Source organism: Propithecus coquereli, unplaced genomic scaffold (assembly GCF_000956105.1).
Source record: "Propithecus coquereli isolate 6110/MARCELLA unplaced genomic scaffold, Pcoq_1.0 Scaffold81, whole genome shotgun sequence".
Classification (NCBI taxonomy): domain Eukaryota; kingdom Metazoa; phylum Chordata; class Mammalia; order Primates; family Indriidae; genus Propithecus; species Propithecus coquereli.
In genome coordinates, this window is record NW_012154285.1 from 9,451,649 (window position 1) to 9,467,354 (window position 15,706).

A 15,706-nucleotide genomic window follows, 5' to 3' on the forward strand; every position below is an offset into this window, starting at 1 on the left:
TGGGACGGACCCAGGAAGAAAGAACAGCGTGTGGACGGCACGCAACCAATAGGCACTTGTGTGTGGTGTGTCACGTGGCATATTCCCGTCACCAGCCTGGGAAGCAGGAAAACACAAAGAGAGACGTATCTGCTATTTCTAAGGAACATCAAAAAGAAGCTGGCTGGGACTGGGAAGAAAAAGGTAGTGGAACACAGACTTGTCATTTGTTCTAGGACTGACCCCAATCTTACAGCTGGGAGACACTGTTAGATCTGGTCTACTCAAAACACTCGAGGAACTGCACACCGGAGTCCTCAGTGTTGTGTGTGTGTGTGAGCATCTAAGAACTGCTCTAGGAATGCACTTGTGCCTTGCAGAATGAGAATACCATTTCAGAACAGCTGCGGGGGGGTGATTACGGCAGTAAAATCCTACATCCATCTTACTGACTGGGAAGTAGAACCCGGCTCCTAGCCTAGGATGTTCAGTCCACAATATATACACCTTTTCAACAGGTGTAGGTGATTTATACAAGGGCAGGATGGGAGGGGGAAAAAAGCCACTCAAAGTTTCAGTAATTCAATAATTTATTCCTCTAAAAAAGTGTGTAAAAGTATATAGCTCTCATCCACAAGGTATATATGAATGACATTTAAAATGGAGGCCTTTTATTATTGTTTCTTTTTATCAAAGTCTTTTAGTGTACTGTACCAGCGCTATACTGTAGTTATTTTTTTAAATGAACTTCACATATTTTTTGTATTCTTTCAAATTGTTTGCTATATATAAAAGAAGCTCACTGCAAAATGCTTGAAGGAAAAAAGGAAACAAAAGAAATTCAGAACTTCCCAGAAATGTACAGCTTTTACATTTAAAAAAGGTTCTGAAATATACATACAAGCATGCTGGACAAACCCACCCTTCTCCCCTCCCCACTTCCCCTGTTTAGTTCAAACCATGGTAAGAGTTCTGATTTCTGCAGAATTTCCAAAATTAAAAATAAAAAAAAATAAAATAACTTCTCACTCTGTAGCAAATCCAGGGCTTGTACATTTCAGATTAATTCAGTAAAAAACTCACAAGTAAAATAATGCATATTTAAGGGAAATATTATACAGACTTTTTCACACAGAAGTACATAATAAGATTTTTTAAAATCTATTGCCATTCATTTATTTTTGCACAAAAAACGTATAAATATGTCACCAGCTTTTCTTAACTTAAAAAACTTAAATAAAAGACACCAGATGAAAACTACCCTTTGCTGCCTTTTTTTTTTTTTATTTTTTTTTGAGACAGAGTTTCAGATTTCTGGGACTGACGAATACAGGCAATGGAATAATACCTACAATCATTAATGTGATCATGTAAGCTTTTTGTAGGGGTTTTTTTGTTTTTTGTGGTTTTTTTTCTTTTTCTGCTTAGAATTGGGTGTCTAGGGAAGAAAAGCCCCTGCATTAAAAACAGCCCATTTAAAAAAAAAAAAATTCAAAGTTCTGATGAATTCTGGGAAAAAAGCAACCCCAAAGTGGTAAAAGATTACAAATATCTACTTTACAATTTGTCTTCTCACCAAGATAATTTTATACAAGTTTACAATCTTCATCATCTTATGCTCTTCAAAAGGCCTTGAGAATTTTCCTTTCTGATTAAGAAAAAATAGCACTGCAATATTTTTAAAGTCAATTTTACACTGTACACATTAGATACAAATGGTTTGATATATCAGATTTTTTTAACCTATACATTGCGAAAGTCAACCCCCCCTTCAATCGGTGGCACAGAGAACAAAATTATCCATTTACAAGTTATTTCTCTGCTTTCACATTCCCACCACACAACTTTCATTTTAATATAATGTTTTAAACTTTAGATTATTTCAAGAAAAATACTTTTACAAAATCATATCAATTATTACATTTTTCCTTTTTTTTTTTTTTTTGTTAATAACCAGGACATAGAAGTCTCTTGGGAGAACTTTTAAAATTTGCATGATTCTCTCCACGGATGACAAGAGCTCAGTGGCCTGGTCGAAGTGGCTCCCAGGAGGCCAGTCCACGCCCACTGCCCTCAGACAGGACACAGCAACACAAGGGTTAGAAACAGGGTCTCAAAGACAACCCTCTGGGCCAGGAATGAGGAGTCATAAAATACTTCAATTAGCCATTAATGCTTTAAAAAGGCATTTTTTAAAAAGTCCCCACCACAAAGGCTCAACTTCAAGTACTAATTTAATGGTTTAAGTTGTAATATTTCTTTGAAATAATATTCCTATGGTCCAGAAAAAATTCACCATATTTATAACTGATTTTATGAGCAAACACTTTCAATTGTGATATGTACATAAGTCCCTTTTGATCTAATGAGAGGAGAGACCTGGCTTTCAATAAGAATTCACTAGAAAATATATTTCCATTGTGACTATATAAAACTAATTAAGGTACTTGCCTCCGTGGCCCTGGGTTGAGCTTGACTGCCTTCTGTATAAAAATGTTATCCTTCATGAAACACTGGCCACTTAACATGGCAGAACTTTTAAAACCCAGTTTGTTCTTAACAAAACCTACTACTGAGTGGTTTTGAATATATTATGGTTTAGGCATGATCTCCCCAATTTGCTTTCATTCCTTTATCTTGCTTCTAGGACAGAGGTATGTAGTCAAAGAATCCTATGGTGGATCGGAGTTGGGTTTCAGCTACTGTACCTGGTCCTTGAGAATTAAAAGAAAGTCACAAAAAACATATGACAAAAACAACTGAAAATAAATAAAAAACGAAATGAAGCTGTCTCCAGACCTTCTGCATCTACACATAGGTATGGAGTCAACCAAAGCACTCGTGCCAGTCTAGATGGGAGCACTAGGGAGACAGAGACCCCTGTGAAATCACATACTTGGAGCTGGTTCTTAGTTTTAAAAAGTCCCAGATTATGGAGTTCAGGTAACCCACAGGCCGTACACCAATAACTAGAGGATTTCATCCAAAGGGCTAGACAGCCCTCGTTTTTAAACAGAGGCTGAAAACAAAGACTCTTGTGCAAAAGGACATTGTCTCTTCTGTTTCCCTCTTAAAAGCCACCAACCACCACCACTTCCTGTGGACCAGTGGTTGGGGGCTGCACACACAACACTGGCTGAAAGTCGCTGCTTATGGAAGTTTCCAGGTCCGTGAGAGAAGTGTCCGTGAGTCACTCTGGCAATGAACACTGCGGAACTGACACGTGCCTGCTGCGAAGGAATCGCAGCGCAGGGCTGTGGAGAGTGGTCTGAAGAAGGAGGTGGGGCGTCTGCAGAGTGGAGCAGGTTCCTTGGACCGAGGCTGCAGGGAGAAGGAGCTGAGCCCGAAGAACAAGTGCTTTTCCAATCAGAGTATATTCATGATGGCATTGTACAACTGAGTGAGCACCACGAAGTGGACGGGAAGGCAGGAAGTACGGTCCTGGGTGGCCGGATTGCACGTGAGCCAGGACAGGGCGTTGTACTGCTCCAAAACAAACCTGCCGAAGAGAACACACAGATCAGGGCCATGAGCGCGACGGGGGGAGCTGCTCCTCAGATTCTAGCACATTCCGTGTCTTAGCAGGAAGAAGGCCACAGTCATTCTTTAACTTGCCCCAGGCTCCTTCCCTCGTTCTTTGTCTCAAGCACTCCCTCCCTTCTAGATCCGCGCTGTCGTTATTGGAGCCACTAGCCACACATGGCCACTGAGCACCGGAAATGAGATAAGTCCACTCGAGCTGTGCCGCAGGTATAAAATATGCACTGGAGTTCAAACATTTCGTATTTTAAAAGCATGTAAAATAGCTCATGAATATTTTTATATTGATTACATGCTGAGATGATAATATTTTGGATATACTGAGTTAAGTAAGATACGTTACTAAAATTAACTTCACCAATCTCTTCACTATCTTTCTTGTAAAGAGACAGGGTCTTGCTCTGTTGCAGTCTGCGCAGTGGTAGGATCATAGCTCACCGTAACCTCCAACTCCTGGGCTCACGCGATCCTCCTGCCTCTGCCTCTCAAAATGCTGGGATTACGGATGTGAGCCACTGCCCCCAGCCTCTTTTTACTACAGTAAATAGTAGAGTAGCATTTAAATAGTGCTTTAAGTTCCAGACACTGTCTTCAAACTATCCACCCCCTAAATCTGACCTCTGTTCATCAGCATGAAACGCCGCCTCTGACAGGGAAGCAAAAGCAACTGTAATTGCCTAGAAAGATCTGTAACATGCCTAGAATGCAGCACGTTACCCTGCCTGCCCCATGCACACAGCGGGGGACTGGAGCTCTCACTGGCTAGCCAGTGCCAGCACAAATGGCAGCATCTTGTCCATAAATACCACACTTAAATTAAAGCACCTTGGAAAAATAAGACTTAAGGAACGTAATTTCAAACTGTATGGCTAATGTTGCTAGGTTGGTATCTACCTACCTTAAAACATCAGATGTGGTTTTGGAGTCGAGAGGGTGTGGGACCCGCTGAGAATTCCTGGCAGGTAGGAGTTCGTCCGTCTGTGCTACCGAAATGTGGTGATGCAGCGAAGCCTGGGGAGAGAGCAGAGCGCGTCACCTCCCTGTCTAGACGTCGCGGGGGAAAGGAGGGAGCCGCGTCTGCCAGAGGCGGATGCTCCCTGAGGGCCTTAGAAGGCAGGGTTTCCATGAGTCTATGGATTTTAAGCTGCTCGGTTACCCCAGTGTGATCCCAAATGACTCGATATCCTAGAGTTGGAAAAAAGCAAGCTTTGGGGCCTATTTTAATTTTTTTGTCTAATAGAAATAGTCTAACATACAAAAAAATATATAAAATGAGGTCCCATGAATTCATTATCACCAAGATGCAACAATTATCAATATTCATCACTTTGTGTTTTGGTTTGGGTTTTTTTTTCTCCTAAATTAAAACCCAAATATTGTATCATTTTACCTATAAATAATATAGATAAGGACTTCTAAAATAATAGTAATTATCACACACAAGAAAAATTAACAATACCCAGTCCATGTACAATCTTCACTGATTATCTAAAAACGTCCTTTTACATTTGGTTTATTAAAATCTGGTGCCAGCCTGGTCTGTATGTTGCAAATGACTAAATGGTATTTAAGAACTTAATCTGTAGAAGGCCCCACAGTCTGGAAGTGGCTGCTTTGTACTCCTGCAGTGGTGTTTAACATGTTCTTCTATCCTCCAGATTTCCCATAAATCGATGGTTTGATCTAGAGACTCAATCAAGATTCCACTGCGGCCCGGGGGGCTGGGGTGGGGAGTGCCATACAAGACTACTCCGTAGCTGGTAGCTAGTGCTATGTCCCTCTTACTGTAACACATCAAAGGCACCTAATAGCTGTTGTCCCACTGGAAGTAATATGATGGCTGATCGCTGGGTTCAGATGGTACCAGCACATTTCATCCATTATAAAGTTCCTCATCACTTTTTCACCTAATGGTTTTAGCACAGTTTATTAAATAGCTAAGAAATATAATATGTAAAGGAGAGGCAATATATAAATGCTTAATTCTTTCATTTTTCAATTCTCAGATTAACCAGTCGCTGCTCTAGCAGCTTCAAAAGATGACTAAATTTTTTGTTTTGTTTCAAGCTATTGCTATTATCATTCTTTTTGATGATCAAATTGTCCCACCCCTGGCCAACAGGACTGCCTTCTAATTCTAAGATGGCTCCTGAGGGCTTTGATATGACTTTAATAATCTGGTTACTTTCTTGTGTTTAGGTGTGACAAGATGTCCCAGGTTTGTCTTGAATGTTTCTTCCTTCAGATCTGGATCAGTCACTTCTACAAAGAACCTCGGTTCTTTTGAATGATCAATGGTATTTAGGAACCACAATCATGGAAATAGAGGGGCTTATTGCTGCTAAGCTTGTTTAGTAGACAGAGCTAAAAATGTATATACTTTTGTAGAGAGGAAAAACAAATCAATCCCAGGGTCACATTGATAATTCTAATACATGGATTTTATGTAATTTCTTTAATTTCATAATAATATGTTAGTCATTAGGAAAAGAAAATTGCTTCATCTTATAAGTTTAACCTTGCATTGTTTCTTTGTGAAAACATAAGCAGATATGCACACGTGTGTGTTTATCTTACAGATGATTCCATGGTAGTTTTGTTATGGATGCTTAATACTCCACTGTCTGGATATATCAGAGTTGATTCAATCAGTCCCTTACTGATGGGCATTTAGGGTTATTCTAGTCTTTTACATGTGTCATTTTTTGGTTTTGCCAAAGAATCTTTGCAATGTTCCTTGGAGGTAGGACTGATACAACCCTCCATGTTTCCCTTGTGTGTATCATTCACATTCCCACCGACACCAAGGCCGGATCTCTCCCCACAGCATGCTGTAAAACCTTTGGGTTTTTTTGCCAATCTGTGGGCAAGAAATGGATTTCATTCTAGGTTCTTTAACACAAACTGCAAGTAGGGGATCTTTTCCTTTTAACCCTTAAAATCTGGATTAAAATGTTCTAACAAATATAGAGGAAGGGACAAGTATAAATGTGAGATGTTTTAGCTGATTCTTGTCCTTCTCTAATGAAGAACGGTGACAGGCCGTGGCAGGGGAGGAGGAGGACAGCTAGTTATTGCACCTTCCACTCAGGCTTCGTGATTGTGATACGATACGGACTTGGACAAAGACCCTCATATTGAAGCGCATGTCCATCTGAGATTTACGCTGTAGGACCCACAAAGTCTCGTCCTTGGGTTAATGTGTGATTCATTTGTGTTTCTCTCCTAAATTCTACTCTCCACCTATAGCTGTAATTAAAATATCCCCAGAGTATAAGTAGATATGAGAGAAAAATGGACTAGAATAAGACTATGGTGGCCAAGATAGAAATTTCAAACCAAAATTAAATTTAAGCATAAGTTTATTCCTTGAAAACTTCAAATATGACACCAAACCAACCTTTAGGAAGAGAGGGCACTGGTTTTGAGCCTGTGGACATGATGACCAAAACCACTGGGGAAGATTCTCAGCTTTGGCAGTTGACACAAAATACCCAAGGGCCAGAGGTTGCTGCTTTAGCTCCTCTGGGGCCTCTCTAGAAAGAAGACGTTCGCCCTGGCTCTGAAATACAAAATCCCAAAAGCTTAATAAGCATTTATCAAAATGAACTTTCACCAATTCACTCTACCACTGTAGTGACTAATCCCCTTTGTGGCAGCAGGTCACAGAAAACACCAGGTGACTGAGCAAAGTGGGAAGGCACCATCTTTGCTGCGCACACAGACGGCTGACAGAACTACAGCTCAGGCAGAACATACCAGCGAAACTAACATCGGCAGTCAAGTAAGTACAGATTCATTTGCTCTGGTTTCTTTTCTACAGAACATAAAATCTGTTCCGTGGAGCTATTATGTAACAAACTAAAATGGAAAGATTGTGATCTCGGACAGCTGTAAGGCTCCACCACACTCACACGCTCTTTCACCAGCAACCAACCACAAAACACCCAAGTGCATCTGACCACCCTGGTCAGCCAGGTGATGGCCGTGTGACACAGCACCCATGCAGCGGCCCTGCCAGCACTGTGCGATCTGCTCGTGAGGCAGCAACAGTCCCTGTAGTAACAGACTCCTAATGAGAGTCTTACTTACTATGCTTTTCTGCAACTGACATTTCCTCATCTTTAGTTTTTTAAGCTAGCTTCAAGAATTGAAAATGTATCTTTTATGAAAGCAATAAGTAATTTGTTTTTAAAAAGCCTTCTGTTTAGAGAAAAATATAATCCTCAACTACCACATCAAATTGTATCAATTCTGGGTTGGTTAAAAAATAAAAACTTACTGCCACCTTGAATGCATTCTTTCCCCCACCAGAATGTCTTTACTGGATATCAAAGAAAGTTTAATGGTTCAGAAAAAGGAAATGCTGAAAGCCTCTTGGAGGTCACCTGGCTGCAGGTGCTCAGGACTGAAAAAGACCACCTGACCAGCCTCAGAACAGTGCTATTTAATAGTGTTTAAGGCTCCAACAAAAGGAGAAAATACAGTACAACCTTTGCTTTTTACAAAACCAACATTGTACTTCAATCACCAATTCTTTGTTAATGGATAAACTAATTACAACAAGAGGCAGTTGGTATTGTTTCCATTTCACAGATAAGGTAACTAAGGCTAAGAAAAATGAAGTCAGCTTGCCCAAGGTCACAAAGCCAGCAGCCCCAGAGCTGCAATTCAGAGCTATCTTTATCAGACTCCAGGGCATGTGTTCTAAATGCTGCCTGCCTCCAGTATTCAAAGCCAGGCTCCTTTCAGAACAAGCAACCATCTACAAAGTGTTCATCAGTTAACAGTTACTTAGCATGTTAAATAAGCAGGGTTGTCAAGAGTGGAGAACTTATGGCCTCAAGGCCACATGTAGCCCCTCCAGATCCTCAAATTCAGCCCCTTGACCGAATTCAAACTTCACAGAACAAATCCCTTTATTAAAAGAATTTGTTCTGTAAAATTTAGACTCGGTCAAAAGGCCACATTTAAGGATCCAGAAGACCACAGGTTGCATAAAACCACTATTTTGGCAAAAAATAGAAATAAAAATAATAACTGGGATGGCAACAAGTAATTAGAAGTAATTGCTAAGAAAACAATTGCATAAAACCCTTGCATCTGTAATAGGATTATTCTTCTGATAAAACTTATTCATCAGGAATAATACATTCCTTGGAAATTCCTGCCTTCTATTCAAAATGGAACAACTACAGAGTCACTTTTCTACACTTATTTCTCTTGTACCAAGGACCTAGACCACCAAGAAGATGCATGTAGTAAAAACATGATCATATGTCAAGAGGATTATTTTCCTGAAGGCTGTGGTTATTTTCAACAACATACTTCAAATCACCCTTACCCGACTGTGCTGGAAGTGAGAGCCCACGCCAATTCCAGGAGAGCCTGGGGAAGGGACTGGGGAGGAGTTGGGGGAGGAATGCAGGTTCCCAGTTATTAATATGCCAATATCATTGTCCATATCATCCGGGAATGGAAGGTCAACGAACATATCATCTAGAGGGGAGGGAAAAAACACAAAGATTACGAAGATAATCCATACCCCCAACTTAACCCATATCATGTTTTGTTAGCCTATGGCTATTAGAGTGCAAGGTGCTGCAAATTATTCTTCCATTTTGTATTCTCTCCAATGTGAAGTATTAACAGAATGGAGAAATAAAGAACATAAAATAAAACCCCACACCCTGTATGGCCTCCAAAGGCACATTTGGAGATGTTAAAACCACTAAAGAAGCAATTTAATCACTAAACAAAGTTAAAGTTGACACCATCCAAGAACACAGTAGACTTCATCTGTTAGCATCCAAAATATTAGAAGCTGAATGAATGCAAGTTAATAGGTGTGAACTTGCCCTGAAACTGGAGGCCTATTTCAAAAGCAGATCAAAGCACAATGTTTTCATTAAGAAAGCCTCTCCTACATTATAAAAGTAAGGTGCACTCACAGTAAAAAATTTGTAAAGTATTAAAAAAAAAAAAAGTGTAAAAGGGAAGACCGTCACCCAGAACCCAATTACCATGAAAAATTCCTATGATTCTTCATTTTCTCATGTGTTTGTTATTCCATTGTGATTATACCATACATACCATTTGTTGGTATCCTTTCCCCCTCCCTATTTAACATGAATAAATGCTGGTAGCTGTTAAAAATTCTTCAAAAACAATGCAAGTGGATGCATAATACCAAGTGCTTTATAGTTTATACATCGCCATTTCTTAACAAATGCCTTAACAGGTATTCAAACCAAAAAATTCCATTAAGAATAATCAAATAAGGAGTTTCTCTGTAACAAATTAGATTCCTCATGACTAGCTGAAGGAAAGCACTATCTTCACATTGCCTAGTGCTTCATACATTGCAAATCACATCATCAAATATTTATTGAAAGAGTGGCACCCATGTACAGGATGCTGCCAGGCAGATATTATTTCTGTCTTTAATGAAAAGCAGAAGAAAGCTAATAACCCAAGAGAGGAAAGTATTTATTTGGTCTTGGTAATAGTGCAGACAAATTAAAGCTTTAAAACCAAAAAGATTCTCAAACTTTCAATTCATTCTTTGTGTTTCATGTGTTATCACAACACAAAAACCTGCAGCATTCCAATGACTCCATATTCTAGCTCTGGGTCTTCCACTCACCATTGTTGGGGCTAAACCCATCTTCATTGGGATAGTTGGCTGGAGCCACTTGGATGGTTGATGATGTTGGGAACACCAAGATGTGTGTACAAGAAGCATCTTGAGGGGTGTTAAGCTGAGATGACTGCATGTTCAGTGCAGTACTTCGGCCAAAAACAGAGCCCATTGTGACAGCATCTTTAAAAAAAAAAGAATTCTATCAATTCCCCTTGTGCAGCAGTGAACAACCCTGGAAATGAGGTTTATAGAGGGCATGATCTGGAGTGGTATGAGTCTGATGCAGCTGCCATGACAGTTAAACAAATTGGGCTCAACCTTAAATGTGTAAGTATCTTCAAAGAAACTGACTCAGAGCATATAGCTATGATAATCTAAGTCTCATTCACATTAAAAAGGTTAACATAAAATTGGGTCAAGTCCACCAAATATGCTTTAATTATGTATATAAGAAATATTTCTAAAAATAAATCCCCCACTTTCTTTCCTCATGTGGAAGTACTGTTCTCCTAAAGGATAACGATCCTACAGAAATGGTACCATAACACTAATAAATGTCACAGTACTGAAAGCTTACTACATGCCAGCTTTTGTGCTAACCTCTTTCTTCACATTATCTCAGTCCGTCGTCACAGCCACCTCGAGGTAGGAATTATCTCCATTTTATGGATGAGTACAGAAGCACAAAGAAGTTCAGTGATTGCCCAAGTGGTGCAGGCAACTGAGTTAACCTAAGATCTAATGAAGATACCTATCTCTCACTGAACTGATGACACTAATGGACTTTTATAGGGAGTGAGCTGCCAGGATCTCCCATTTGATCAAAGAAATATCTGGATGGTAAAAGCGGTAATAAAATTATAAAATTGCTTAGTTATAAAATTACAAAATAGTTTAGTTGCTGGTTTTCAAAAACCAGCCAGATTTTCAAAAAATTCTATGGCCACATATTTTGGCCACTCCCATCTGGCATCTACATTTATTAAGAGTTTGCTGTGTACCAGGCACTGTGCTAAGTGCTTTACCCATATTTGCCTAACCATTCACCCTCAACCGTATCAGAGAGACGCTAACTATGAATATCCTTTTGAGGCTGCTTGGAGATTCTATCAAATAACTGTCTTCAAAAGGATATTCAAATATGTATCATGCTGGTGTCTACCATAGTGGAATTTTGGAGGGTGATCTTGACATACTAAAAACAAATCAGGGTCAGGCAACAGTCACTAGCCATGACTCTAAGAGCTCTCAATTGTATCCAGAACTTAGGCTCTCTCACCAGCTATGGTCAACAAAAACAATAAAATCACAAAACACTCCCTGGAAGAGGTCGAATGGTTTTCCATTTTTGAACCCAAAGTACAATCTTCTCTTATAGAGATATGATATATTCTATACTTGTCTGTGGACTTAAGTTTGGGTGGACTGATGTGATACCTAATTAATGAAAGTGACAAGAGGAAATTTACCTGGCATCACTACAAAGGACCCCTGGGGCTCCATGGCAACCAGGCAGGCACTAAGGATAGAAGGAGAGTCTGCGGCAGAGATCCCACACATCCGGCACACATCCTTGAGCTGTTTGCTGATTGTCTGTAGTGAACATTCTCCAAGGAGGATACTCCAATCTGAAATCAAACATTGCAGTCACATAGTGTTTAGAAATTCATACTGATGGGAGGTTTGAGCTTTTTACCAGTTTTGCCTGGTAATTGAATTTCCATGATTGGACCCTAAAGGGAATATGCCTTCACACAGGTTCCCCTCCTTGCTGTAAAGAAAATGTTACTTGACTTCTATTACACTTCATTAACAAAGGAACAAAGGCCTACTATTCTGTAGACAGAAATCATGTCTGAAATGACCTTTGAGAGTCCAGCACAGACCCAGGTCGACTGAGGCATTTAAAATGTTTTTCCAGGATGATACTAGTGTTAGTGGCTCCAACCTTTCTCTTCCTTCTTAAGTTCTGATTCTTCCACTGCCCCTATCAGTACTTTTCCCTTGGATGACAGCACAGTTTCACTGGGAGAGGGGCAGGCCTCAGTTTTACTTGCTCTTGTAGGTTGGCTGTTTCCATGAAAGGCAAGCAGCAGCAGAAATGAAGGGGAACCATTCGTAGAATGTCCAAAAGAGCTCACAAACAATGGGTGTGAGTGAAGTGCTCCAAATGATGCCACACTAATAGTTCAGACTGAAAAGGTGGCAAAAATTTTCTTTCTAATATTTGTTTACTGATTCCAAACAAAAGCATTGTGTCTAATCAGAGAGGGTTATGTTACTTTGGGAAGTGAAAAGATCTTTCCTGCTCTTCCTGACACACGGGAAGCATGCACTGCTCCTGTGCAGCACAATGCTACCAGATCACAGCCCACTCAGGAATGGCAGAGAAGCCTCCACTGCAGGCTTCTCTACCTCCACGTATTTTTTCAAATACGCTGTTTCTCCCCTTAAAGAGCAGGTGAAGGGGAAAATGTTTTCATGTTCTTAATGAACCTCAAACTGAAATGGCTGAATTAAAAGCGACCAGGAGCATGAAGAATGTATGTTTTAAAACCATGGAAAATCAAACAGATGTTAAGTTCCATATTTCAAACCAAATAATGAAGGAAAAGTAGTGTATTTTATCATAAACACTCTGGAGATGAAGAGCAGAAATTCACAAAGCTGGCTCCTATCTAAGAGCGTTCCGTTAGAAATACAGTGTGGCACGGACCTTGGATCCCCAAAGGAAGGAGCTGCAGATTAATAAACAGATTTCCTGTATACTAGGATCTTCGCATGTTTTTATTCTCAAAAGTACATTTTCTATCTTTTGATGGGCTCCTCCACTCACACTTACATTCCTCTCCTCTAAAAGATAAGGAAGAAGAGTATGCCCCTTCTAAAAATCATACAAGGGAAGGAGATGGCCTTAATAATTTTCCAAAACACCCAGTGACTAGACTACATTTTTATCCATCTTTTTCCTTTCTATTATAATCTAACTTTCCCCAAGGGTTAAGAATAGCTCAAAGCCTTTAAGAAATAAGATTGACTAAAAAGCAGACTAGGGAGGAAGATAGGAATTCTGACAGAAACGAAATAATGAATCCCCTAATGTATTAGACCACTAAGCTCTTGATACAAGATTCATTATAAGTATGATATTCTTTAAAAAATGAAAAGGTCCTCTTTTTGTATAGTGGTGAAAAAATTAATAAGCAAAGTTTTAAAAAGAATTAAAAAGTAAAAAATGAAAAGGGTCCTATCTTATCAGTCTACAGTATAATTACCAAAAAATGTTTGTGTATAATGCCTACGAAAACACTTATTTAATACATATTATGTAATATTTATATAAGTTGCTGTTGCACTATGAAAATTTGATACAAATCTAACTTGCATTGTAGGAAGTGGGTTATACTTAGACATTTCCAACAATGCAAGTTAAATCTGTATCAGTGGTTTTCTTTCCGGGATTCCACAAATACCTCATATCAATTTCCTATAAAGAAATAATTTACACGCTCTATCACAGGGGTCACCAAACTATGGTCCACAGGCCAAACCCTGCCTACCACCTGCTTTTGTAAATAAAGTTTTATTACAACACAACCACCCCCATTCATTCAGGTATTGTCTATAGCTGCTTTGACACTACAATGGCAGAGTTGAGCAGTCACAGCAGTGACCATCTGGCCTGCAGGCTGAAAATATTTACAATCTGGCCCTTTACAAAGAAACTTTGCTGACTCTGCTCCGATGTATTTGTGTGGGAAACCACCAAGCTAATTTGTGACATAACCCTTGCTTTTGTGCAGACCTTAGAAAAAACTATCTCCCATCTATATGCACATATTGAACTTCTTATAAATATATCACTAATTAATAAGGCTTTAAAAAAAACCTAGGCCTATTCATACTACTCACATAAAACTGTACAAGCAGCTACACTAGGATAGTAAATGGGTTGGGCTCAGTGCCAGGCGAGGCAGCTGCTGGTGGTCACTTGTGTTATGTTACAATTACTTTCAGTGCTTCTTGACTGACTGTTATATTTATGATAAGGAAAATAAGCAGTGGGAGACGGGGATTCAACTTTTAAAAATCTGTTCTTTCAAGCTTCCAGATTGAAGAAACCCAAACAGTGGCAATATGAATAAAGACTGCTCCTATTTGCAATGACTGGTCCTTCATGAAACAGGATTTTCTTGCTGTCGTGCCACCAAAAAAAAACCTCAAAGAAATACAAAACCATCAACCATCAAACAAATACATTGAAGGCTGTTCATATACAACTTCAACTATCACCTAAATCTTTGTCTTAAAACTAACTTGTTCTTCTCGCTGCCTCAATATATAAATAAATGAATTTGCTGAGTATCACTTTTATACTAATAAAACACTCTTTTACTGTTTTATATATTGGGATTCAATATTTAAGATTTTACTGTGATAAGTAATTTTGCTGCTAGGAAAGTTTAAAATAGTGGTTTATCCTGTACATATAAAAGAATCAGAAAATATAACCTGCTTAATTCTTACCACCATTTTTAAAATTTTCTCCCTTAGCTCAGTTAATGAAACTAGCTCAGCCCTTTTCCTGTTTCCTGCACATACTGCTTCAGGAATTTCTCACCTTTAAGCTCCCCATGGCCAAGACGCCCAAGTCGCCCGATTACAACTCTCCAGGGTAGAGATGTCATTTGGACAATTCCTATGCACCATTCCCACAACTTCTGTAGTCCAATTTTACGTGCAGATACTTTACTCCTCCGTGACCTAAAAAAGAAAGGAATGGGAAAGAGGTCTCCAGATGAATCAAAGTTATCACTTAATAAGACAAACACAAGAAAACTCCAAAGAACTAATGCTGTACCCACTGCATTTAGATCGGAAATTGGAAATATTCATAATTGAAGAAAGACATAGCATCAATTTACATGCACCATAAACACTGAGCCTTCTCACCTGTTTGGTAAAGCAATATTTACAACGCAGGTCTCTAATAATTCCCCATGGAGGTCAGTACAGGAAGCCAAAAGCCAGCGCTGGTCGTGAGACAGACAATAGCCCACAAAGAGCACATTGTATTTCTGGCTCGCCTCACCAAACGTCTCTCCCAGCTCTGTCTGCTTGTCTTTGATTGGGGCCAGTATAAAGGGAGGGGAGTAAAGCTGGATTGGGCTGGGCCGCTGAAATCAAAATCAAAATCATATCAACACAAAGCTACCCAACTTCATGTTTACAACAAAATCCAGAACAACACTGAGGAGAACTGACCAGGAGTAATGACAACAGATTGTTTCTCTTTCTGTCCAGTACTATATATACACATAAACACACACAAACACAGAATAATGATAATACAAATAACAAAAATGTTGTTTAAATGATATAAGCTAGGAAATCCAATCAAGCTAACATTTCCTTATTAAAAGAAATTACTATTTTGGAAAGTAAATTGGCCCAGCTTCATTAGTCATTAGGAAAGTGGAAACTGAAACCACAATGAGATAACACATCTACCATACCAGAATATCTAAAGTTTAAAAAGAGAGA

General features: G+C 39.2%; 1 protein-coding gene across 1 annotated transcript in view; it reads right to left on the reverse strand.

The window, feature by feature from the left end:
- Positions 1 to 1,400: 1,400 nt before the first annotated feature.
- The window catches only part of MED13L (mediator complex subunit 13-like), a 287,723-nt gene continuing 273,417 nt past the window's right edge, over positions 1,401 to 15,706 (reverse strand). Inside the window, exons 24-31 of the mRNA XM_012663527.1 lie at positions 15,116 to 15,339; positions 14,784 to 14,926; positions 11,632 to 11,790; positions 10,166 to 10,342; positions 8,864 to 9,018; positions 6,920 to 7,081; positions 4,418 to 4,530; positions 1,401 to 3,478 (exon numbers count right to left, since the gene is read on the reverse strand). Of these exons, the coding sequence (XP_012518981.1) occupies positions 3,346 to 3,478; positions 4,418 to 4,530; positions 6,920 to 7,081; positions 8,864 to 9,018; positions 10,166 to 10,342; positions 11,632 to 11,790; positions 14,784 to 14,926; positions 15,116 to 15,339 (1,266 nt within the window). The 3' untranslated portion in view covers positions 1,401 to 3,345. The remainder of the gene's footprint in view (positions 3,479 to 4,417; positions 4,531 to 6,919; positions 7,082 to 8,863; positions 9,019 to 10,165; positions 10,343 to 11,631; positions 11,791 to 14,783; positions 14,927 to 15,115; positions 15,340 to 15,706) is intronic.